Raw genomic sequence first — 10777 nt, forward strand, 5'->3', positions numbered from 1 at the left:
AAATGGAAAATTCTATGTAAACATAAAGTACTATTGTCATAAATGAGAGATGAGTGAAGGCCAAGAGAGATGTGGGGACCTACCCAAGGGCACACATCTGTGTGGAAGCAAGGCTAGGGCAAAGTGCGCGGGCACTGCCTGCCTTGGGCTGTTGATTTAAATTTCAGATCACTTCCCAACTGTCAGTTACAAGCCCCTACAGGGAGTGATCAGATTATCCTGAAACTTCATCTTAACCTGCTGCTCCCCTTTACTCCCTGCCGTCTTTTACCAGAGCTGCTAACAAGTAACAATAAAAGTTACCGACACACGAGTCTATGCTCTTCACCACTCTCAGCTGCAGGTGCTGGCCAACATAAAATGCTAGGCAAGAAAGAGATCTAGATATCGGTAAGGTAGGTCATTTCAGTCCCTGAAAACCAAGCTTGCTTACTTCCTATCTAATCTTCCAAGTGTCTGCTTGATAATGATCTCATCAGGCCTGTGCACTGAAGACAGCAGAACCTTCATAAAAGACACGTGACTTAAGATCTCGCTAAAGGATTAAGCTAAAGTCTGATGGAGCCTCTGGCCCGGCTCCTGATGGGGTCCAGGGCAGGCAGCCCCGAGATGCGCCACTCTAGGATGCGAATTATTTTGAGACAATAAAGGGTCAGAAGACTCAGGAAGAACATCTGACCTTCCTTTAAACTGCCTAAAAGAATTCAACATAGAAGGCCTGTTCCAGGAAAGAGCTAATACCATGAGATAGCTACAGTATAATGTAAAATAGGGTGATAGAAAGGGACCAACAAGCCCATTTCTGGCCCAGCAAAAAACTTGTTTAACAAACTTGCATTTCCATCTCCATATAAATTGTCTTTTTGGGGCCGGCCCCGTGGCCCAGTGGTTGGGTTCCTGCGCTCCACTTCAGCAGCTGGTTCACATCCTGGGCACGCACACGGCACCACTCTTCAGGCCATGTTTAGGCGGCGTCCCACATGCCACAACTGGAAGGACTCACAACTTAGATATACAACTACGTACTGGGGGGATTTGGGGAGAAAAAGCAGAAAAGGAAAAAAAAAGAAGAAGAAGAAGGTTGGCAACAGTTGTTAGTTCAGGTACCAATCTTTAAAAAAAGAATAAATAAATAAATAGTCGTCTTCTCCTCTGAAATCCCAAAACACCACCCCCCAAATCCTCCTTTGTCTTTAGCTGAAGACATATTTAAGGTGGCAGCTTTGGCCAGATGACTGAGTTGCTCAATTTTCCTGGGTTTCTCCCATGTACACACGTTGTTAAACTTTGTTTGACTTTCTCCTGCTAATTTGCCTTTTTAATTGTTTGACCAGCCATAAGAACCTTGGGGAGGGGGGCGGGATTCTCCCTCTTCCCCCACACCACCGACTTACAGGAAACACAGAGAACAAAAGAAAAGCTGAACTTGCACCAGAAACACGCAATCAGCAAATCCCCAACTGCGGGAAAGTCAACAAGTCACAGGCCCAAGTTCTTCAGCATGTCAACTGTAAGGAGAAGGAAGGGATGGAAGCAGAACCTGCAGATTAAGAGACTTACAGGACACATTGTTACCAAACCAGAGCGGGTCTGCTCCTCGGGGAGCTGAAAGCCACACCTTCACCAGAAGCAGCTGTCACACAAAGTGAGGTTCAAGTGCAGCATGTAAGGAGCCCACAAGGAATTATTCCAGAGCTGCGGCTCCCCAAGCAAGGGAAAGCAGGGGCCTTTTATCTGAGTTGGGGAATAAATATTCAAAAACGAAGTTCCGTCACCACATGTAGAGGTGGGTATAAGCCTGCACAGGTGCAGCTAGAAAACATGCTTCCACATACATTGCATGGTACGGTGACAAGGCCCAAGCTCCTCTGGGGGTGGAGATCTCAACATGAAAATGAACCCTTGGGCACTTCCCGGCCCCCCTGCACTGGCGTCACTCCTGCGCTGGGGTCTGGACAGGCTCAGGGCAGCTGGTAATTGCATCGTCTCTTAACTAAAAAAACATTTCGAAAAACAGTTAAGCTTTTCCGAAACCTCCTTTGAGTTGCCCAGGGCAGTTAGTCGGTGTCAAGATCAGTAGAGCCATACGACGGAATACTGCTCAGTGACAAAAAGGAATGAACTGTCCATCCACGCAACACTAAGCGCGTGCTGATAACCACAGAAGCCAGGCTGAAAGGCTACATGGTGCATAAGCCGATTTCTACGACACCCTGCAAACCGCATAACTAGAGAGACGAATAGCGCCGTGGTTCCTGGGTTTGGGGAGGGTTAAGCAGGTGAAGCGTACGGTTTTTTCAGGGCAGTGAAACCGTTGTGTACAGCACTGTAGTGGCAGACGCGTGACACCACGCATGTGAAAATTCACTCAACTTCACAGCACAAAGAGCAAACCTTAATGTACACAAATTTTCAAATAATTGCTTAGGCAGTCAGAGGATGGAATGCAGGCTATGACAAAAGAATCTGACTGTATTACAAATGTGGGACACAACCTCACTGAGGGGTGAGGAGGACAAGTTACCTAAGTAACTCAGGAACGAGTGGGGAGTGTTAAACTGAAGGCGAAAGGAAGCATGTCCGAGCGCCGTACTCTGGATGACGCAGTTCCCCAGGAGAACAGAGGTTACTAATTCTGAAGCCACTAGACGTATACACTGACATTCAACAGTCAAGTACACGGATGGGGGACGACAGGGCTAGGTTTCCCTCTGTTGGACAGAGAAGTTACAGGTAAGTGAGAAGAAAAGGCTAGAATGATCCGTGGAGTATAGGATTAGAGCTGGGAACATCAGCCTAAACTCAGGTATACTTTAATATGGGTGGAAATGGATCTCCATATACAGTCGTGTGTCTAAACGGAGAGGATACGCTCTGAGATATGCATTGTTCGGCGATTTCCTCATTGTGGGAACATCATAGAGTGTACTTACACAAACCTAGATGTTACAGCCTACCACACACTTATGCCATATGGTACTTACCTTATGGTGCCACCAGCGTGCATGTGGTCCACTGGTGACTGAAACGTCATTATGCAGCACATGACTGCACTGAAATTGACGTAGATGTGTTTATACACATCTGTCTCCTAGCTCTGTCCCCTGAAGGCTGAGAAGCCACAACACTCCAGTATCAACAAGCACAGCCAGTGTCCAGACTGTATTTCCCTTTTTTTGAGAAAGATGAGCCCTGAGCTAACATAGACTGCCAATCCTCCTCTTTGCTGAGGAAGACTGCCCCTGAGCTAACATCTGTGCCCATCTTCCTCTACTTTATACATGGGACACCTGCCACAGCATGGCTTGCCAAGGAGTGCCATGTCTGCACCCAGGATCCGAACCAGTGAACCCCGGGCTACGGAAGCAGAACATGTGCACTTAACTACTGCGCCACCGTGGCCGGCCCTAGACCGTGTTTTCTAATTCCATTCTCCAACAAGAAGAACCAGAGCTCCTTGGAGAAACGGCAGACTCTAAGGCTAGGGCAGAAAATACACAAAGTGAGCCTAGAAGATCTTGCAGTACAAGAAAGCAGGAAGTGCTCAAAAACAACAATAAACAAAAAAATAACGAAGAAAGGGCCAGCCCCAGGGGCCTAGTGGTTAAGTTTGGTGTACTCTGCTTAGGCAGCCTGGGTTCAGTTCTCAGGCATGGACCTACACCACCCATCTGTCATCAGCCATGCTGTGGTGCTGGCTCACATACAAAATGACAACGACCGGCAGTGGATGTTAGCTCAGGGTGAATCTTGCTCAGCAAAAGAAAAAAAAAGACAAAAGCATGTCAAAAGGACACAGAAAAGCTCCCAATGGCTGCAGCTGGAACAATTCGGGCAACAAAATAAGTAACAGAGTATTGGATTATAACCTATAGTATCAAATAAATATCAAGTCCATACTGATATAAATAACTGAATAAATACTAAATGAGTGAGAAAAGACAAATCTTTCATATAGAAAAATTCCAAATAATACACGGATAGATATTCTGGCCTTCAGGAGGTGGAGCATAATTGCCCACTCCTTAAGTGTGACTTGTGCAGAGTGACTTCACTCCAAAGACGACAGAACTGAAAGGAGGGAAAAGAGTCCCTTCCCAGTGAAGGGATTCGACAGCCACGCGGTCAAGCTCACCACCACCAGCGATGAGTCATGGTGACTGCTTTACCCTGGACAGGACTTGGGGGGGACTTCACCTCTGTGCTCTTTCTCCCAATACCCGTAATGGGCTATGAACCAGGAGAAAAACATCAGACAAACCCAAACTGAGGGACATTCTACAAAATACCTGAGCAATACTCCTCAAGATACCAAGGTCATCAAAAACAAGAAAGTCTGGGAAACTGTCACCATCCAGAGGCACTTAAGGAGACATGACAATTCAACATATGAGCAATTCTGGATGAGATTCTAGGAAAGAAATGAGAGACCAGGGAAAAACTAAGGAGATCTAAATGAGGTACGAAATTTAGGTAATAACAACATATCAAGCTCGGTCATCAGCTGTGACAAAACCCACCACAGTAATGTAAGATGTTAACAATTGGGGAGATTGGGGCCCGGCCCCAAGCCCGAGTGGTTGGGTTCACTGGCTCTGCTGCAGCAGCCCAGGGTTTCACCGGTTCGCATCCTGGGCGTGGACATGGCAACACTCATCAGACCACGCTGAGGCGGCATCCCGCATGCCACAACTAGAAGGACCCACAACTAAAAATACACAACTATGTACTGGGGGGATTTGGGGAGAAAAAGGAAAAATAAAACCTCTGTATTATTTTTGGTAAATTTTCTGTAAATCCAAAACTACTTTATTATTAATTTGCGTACAACTATACACACACAAACGAGTAAAATAAACTGGGGAAATCTGAATAAAATGGGTGGATTGTATCGAAGATGACTGCATCAGTGTGGACATCCTGGTTGTAATACTGTATTACAGTTTTGCAAAATGTTACCACTAGGGGAACCGAGTAAAGGGTGCATGGGATCTGTCTGTATTAGTTTTTACAACAGTATGTCAATCCATGATTATCTCAAAAGAAAAAACTTTTGCATTTTAGCCTTTTACTTGGAATGGCCTGCCCCCTGCTTAGTATCAATGGTGTAATGCTTCATCATGATTTGAAGGATCCAATTTATCAATAAATAAAGCAAAAGTTAATTCCTAAAACAATAAAGTTTGAATAGGAAAAATGTTTATTTAAAAAAAAGAACACAAGGGGCCGGTCCCATGCTGTAGTGGTTAACTCCAGCACACACTGCTTTGGTGGCCAAGGTTCACAGGTTAGGATCCCAAACGTAGACCTGCACCACTCGTCAAGCCATGCTGTGGCAGCGACCAACATACAAAACAGAGGAAGACTGGCACAGATGTTAGCTCAGGGCTAATCTTCCTTAAGGAAAAAAAAAAAAGGAAGATCTGCAACAGACGTTAGCTCAGAGAGAATCTTCCTCACACACACACAAGAAAAAGACATATACAAAAAAGAACTAAAAAAAAAAAATGGATGAAAGACAGGCGAGAGCTCTCAGCAGCACTCTCATCACCCTGAGTGCCTGGCTGAATCAAAAGAGATGACCTGAGTCACTGGTGGAGCCAGTGACATGCATGCATTTTTCACGGTTCTCAGGCTACTATCTACCAGATGGTGGGCTGCGTCACTCCAGGCATTACATCTAAGCCACGCTGAGGCGGGGTCCCATATGCCTCAACTAGAAGGACCCACAACTAAAAATACACATCTATGTACCGGGGGGCTTTGGGGAGAAAAAGGAAAAATAAAATCTTAAAAAAAAAGTATTTACTATAGCTACAAAAAGGGCTCTATGGTTTTTTTTCTTCTTTTTTGAGGAAGATTAGCCCTGAGCTAACTACTGCCAATCCTCCTCTTTTTGCTGAGGAAGACTGGCCCTGAGCTAATATCCATGCCCGTCTTCCTCTACTTTATTTGTGGGACACCTGCCACAGCATGGCTTGCCAGGCGGTGCCATGTCCACACCCAGGATCCAAACCGGCAAACCCCGGGCCACCAAAGCGGGACCCACACACTTAACCACTGCGCCACTGGCCACCCTGAGGGCTCTGTGTTTTGAGGACAAGCTGCTGGAAAATTTTAGTGTCAGAGAAACAGTTCAAAGAAGACAGAAATGATTATTTTAAAAACATTACCTGCCCCCCCAAAGTGTCTACCCGCTCAAAATATAACATAGACTATGTTGTGTCATAATAACCAGTAGAACTGAAAATTCCTGATGTTTTTATGGCCAGTTTCTATTTCAAACACAAACCCTAAAGTGGTAAGATATTTGTTCTATTTAACAAATGCCAGAAACGCAGAGGAGAGTTCACTGTGGCAGCGAGGAGTCCTAAATCCGGACACAGTTTTACATTCAGTAGTTAGAGAAGTTTTACAGCAGTTTAAGCCTAAATTGAGCAGAAAGTTATCAAATCTGATCATGACATTCTCACTCTCTGCCTATCAAAAGAAGATCAAAGTTTGGATATAAAAACCACAACCCACCTCTACTTTGGACTAGACAAAGTTTTAATTCCCGTTCATCCAGGAATCGTGTCTCTAGTCACATTGCAGCTGAGACACCAACCTCAAAAGGCACCTGGTTCATTTATAAAGACTACAATGTAACTTGAAGTACTTTCCTAAGAAACTTCACATCCCTAAAACTGAAAGTGTCCTGAGCCTAGAGACCTGCTGAGAACTCTGTGCGAAGTGTCAAACGCGCAATGACGACTCGTTGTTAATCCTCAGGGGTGAACTGCTTCTCAGAGCAAGTCTTCCTTGGCTGGGCCACTAGAGCGCGCCAGAACGCAGTCACACAGGGCCCGGCGAGCCAAGACCGCGACTGCCCCAAGCTCTGAGAGCAGCAGGGAAGGCCACTATGATTCAGTGCTGGTGGACCACCAGCGAGACAGAGACCAGACCCGTGAGAGAAGGATTCACCACCACGGCGGTCCGCCCGGAGCTCAATCTCTTACTGATAAATAATACAGACCCGGTTCAACAGCTTTCAAACCTACAACTGACATTAAAAGACATTCATCTGGACAGCAAGAAGGACCTACAACTAGAATATGCAACTATGTACTGGGGGGCTGTGGGGAGAAGAAGGAGAAAAAGAAAAAACAAGATTGGCAACAGTTGTTAGCTCAGGTGCCAATCTCCTAAAAAAAAAAAAAAAAGACATTAATCCGGGCCGGCCGGGGGCTGAATGGTTAAATTCATGCGCTCCACTTCAGTGGCCCAGAGTTCCGCTGGTTCGGATCCTGGGCGCGGACACAGCACCGCTCATCAGGCCACACTGAGGCAGCATCCCACACAGCACAACTGGAAGGATCCACAGCTGGAATATAGAACTATGTACTGGGGGGGGCTTTGGGGAGAAGGAGGAAAAACAAAAAAAAAAAGGTGGGCAGATGTTAATTCAGGTGCCATCTTTAAAAAAAACCAAAACAGTAATCCAAGTCATACATAGCAAAAAAAAACGTGATTTCGTCCTTTAGAAAATGAGGCCACGTTAATGACAGGTTAAACTTGACTCTTTCAGGTTTGTTAAAAATTACAGGGGAGGAGAAGGGGGAAGATAAGGAGGGAGAGAAGAAGGAAAGAGAGGAAGAGATTCCCCACTCAATCCAATGTGGAGATAAATCTTACACACCTCACATAAATCTCAACCAATTAACTAACAATACAGAGCAGCAACATATCATCGTTTCAACCAAGAGATTTTTTTTAAGGCACAATTCCATGAGCAAGAATCTCACTCTGATCTAATAGAAATTTGTTTCATCTCTGATTTTAGTTCATTGTAAGAAGTAATGCTTCCCAACGCCACTACTGACCAAAAAAAACAAACAAACAAACAAAAAACATGGTGCTTAACAGTCCCTACAATCTCAGTGGATCTGTTTGCCCATAAAAAATACCATTCAAGGGGCCGGCCTGGTAGCGCAGCAGTTCAGTTTACACGTTCCGCTTCGGGGGCCTGGGGTTCACTGGTTCAGATCCCAGGTGCGGACATGGCACGACTTCGCACGCCATGCTGTGGCGGGCGTCCCACATACAAAGTAGAGGAAGATGGGCATGGATGTCAGCTCAGGGCCAGTCTTCCTCAGCAAAAAGAGGAGGATTGGCAGTAGTTAGCTCAGGGCTAATCTTCCTCAAAAAAAAAAAACACTATTCAAGATGGAAACTGCCTAACGCCTCCTAACCTTGCAGACGGCAAACTGCAAAACTGTTACACTGTAAAAACAAGGTTGATTCCGATAACAGTTTTATCTTATTTTCTGACTTGCAAATCATTAATTAACCTAACCACTTAAATGGGGCGTCTACCTGAAAAATGTAACACCAAATACAATTCCTGAATGTCTCACGAAGGTGGAACAGTTCCGTGCCAAAGGCTCTTCTCTTAGAAAGCAGGCCAAGGCCCACCTTCTCATCAGACTAACCTTTTAAACGCCCTCCCGCGGAGCTACAAGGACTCTGCAAACCACAGCCGTGCTGAGAACTAGGCGGCCTCGCAGGTCCGGCCCTGAACGGCGACACGATTTACAACACTGCTAACTGCTCACCACCTCCACCCACATCCAAATCTGAGACGGGGACGGGAGAGACGCCATTCCCCTACACTGGCTCCTGCAGACCCTCGATCCAGGGAGGGTTCTGCAGTTGTAACTACACCCTAATAACCCCCAGTCCCGACGTACGGTTCTGTTTCTTTGGCCTAGGTAACCCTAATGAACACTCTAGAATGACGTATACTCAGGATGGAGTCAGGGGACTGACCCACAGCAGACCACCAACAGGCTCCGGATAGTCTTAGTCCCTGTATTAGCTTTTTGTCCTATTTTTCCTCGGGGCCCCCAACCGCGCCCCGAACCTTCCCACCCCGGGCGGATTCCTCGGAGAAGCCTCGCGGAACGCCGGCGCCCGTCGTCTGTCCCAGGCTTCCAGCCCCAGCCCGCAGGACAAGGCCGCCCCTCCCCAGGCCTGCGCTCGCCCAGCCGCGGGACTGGACGCGCCCCAAACCCCACCCCTGCTCGTCCCACCCCCGCGCCCAGAGCCCCGCGGGGGAGGGGGAGGGGAGGGGAGGGGAGGGGGGCGAGGGGGAGGGGAGGGGGAGGGGAGGGGGAGGGGAGGGGGAGGGGAGGGGGAGGGAGGACTGAGGAAGGGTGGAGAGAAGGGTGGGGAGCGGGGGGAAGGAAGACTAGGGGGAGGGGAAGGGTGGGGAAGGGGAGGAGGAGGAGGAGAGGGAGGGGCGGGGAAAGGTAGGAAGGGGGAGGGGAGGGAGTAGGAAGGGGGAGGGGAGGGGGTAGGAAGGGGGAGGGGAGGGGGTAGGAAGGGGGAGGGGAGGGGGTAGGAAGGGCGGCAGGAAGAAGGAAGGTGCCGAGCCCCGCGCCCCCAGCCCGGCGCGCGCAGCCCGCCTCCCCGCCCCCGGGGTCCGCCGCCGCCCCCGCCCCCGCCCCGGCTCGGGGCGCACCTTGCGCTTGCGGGCCTCGGCCGTGCCGCTCCACACGAAGCACTGGTAGATGGCCCGCAGGTTCTGCTTCCAGTTGTCCACCTTGAAGCTGCCCAGGTGCGAGCAGCCCGGCGGCGTCACCACCAGCTCCGCGTCCATGGCCTCGCTGTCCGGCTCGGGCCGGGAGCCCATGGGCGGCAGGGCCCGCCCGCGCGCGGGGGGCGGCGAGGGCGGCGAGGACGACGCCAGCGCGGCGGGGACTGCTCGCTGCGCGCCCGGCCGGCCGGGGACGGGCCGGCGGACAAAGCCGGGCTGCGCGGACGCGGAGGGAGCGGCCGGCCAGGCGCGCCCGCGCTGCGCTCGCCCGGGGCGGGGGGCGGGGGCGGGGCGGAGGCCGCCGGCGCGGCTACGTCACCCGCGGCCGCACTGCGCAGGCTCTGGCCGCCCCGAGCCCCCGCGGGCGGCGAGGGGTGGGGCTAGCGAGGGCCCGCCCCTGCGCCCGCGCCATTGGTTGCCTGCCGGCCGCGGCACCGGCAGCAGTTGTCATTGGCTACCAGGACAGTCCGTCTGGTTCGGGGCCGCCTCCGGGGACGCTGGCCGCTCGACGTTCACGGTCTCCCACCAGCTGGGAAAGGGGGGCGCGCGGAGGATTGGGTGACGCGGGCTGTCCGTCAGGGCACCGAACCGGTTTGCACCGGCCCGAGCTCTACTGCAAAGAGGCGGAGCCACAGGCGGGGCCGCTCGAGGCCCTGCAGTGTCGCCGGGTCTCGGCGTCCGCCCCAAGCCCCCGCCTGTGCTCTCTGGCCGGCGGCGCCGCGCTGGGTGTCTGTCCGCCCCGTTGGCCACGGGAGCCCGGCTCTGGGACTGCGGGTCTCTCCGGCCCGCGTACCCGGTCCCGCGCTGCAGCGCCAGCGTCGTGCGCCGCGGCCGCCACTACCTGCTTCGCGCTGCTTCGAGGAAGCGGGCTGAGCGTGGGTCCCTGCACCCCGGGAGGCGGCGTCCCCCGAGGGCCTAACCCAGCGCCCTCCAAAGAAATAGGACTCGAGAGCGTGTCTAATTTTAAATTTTCTGATAGCTACATTTTTAAAAATGAAAAACTAGTGAAATTAATAACATACTTTAATCCAATATATCATCTCAACATGTAAGCAATATTGTAAAATTATTAAATGAAATGTTTTACAGTTTTTGAATGAGTTCTTCGAAATATGGCATTTTACCCTTAACAGCACATCCAATTCCTGCCAGCCATGTTGGAAGTGCTAGTGGCTTCCATATTGGACAGGAGGGGTCTGA

At 50.2% G+C, this 10777-nt stretch overlaps 1 protein-coding gene across 1 annotated transcript in view; it reads right to left on the reverse strand.

Moving 5' to 3' along the window:
- USP22 (ubiquitin specific peptidase 22) overlaps positions 1 to 9888 on the reverse strand; it is a 40688-nt gene extending 30800 nt beyond the window's left edge. The window contains exon 1 of the mRNA XM_023653689.2: positions 9503 to 9888. Within this exon, the coding sequence (XP_023509457.1) occupies positions 9503 to 9673 (171 nt within the window). The 5' untranslated portion in view covers positions 9674 to 9888. The remainder of the gene's footprint in view (positions 1 to 9502) is intronic.
- Positions 9889 to 10777: the final 889 nt, after the last annotated feature.

The sequence above is a fragment of the Equus caballus genome, chromosome 11, assembly GCF_041296265.1.
Source record: "Equus caballus isolate H_3958 breed thoroughbred chromosome 11, TB-T2T, whole genome shotgun sequence".
NCBI lineage: Eukaryota > Metazoa > Chordata > Mammalia > Perissodactyla > Equidae > Equus > Equus caballus.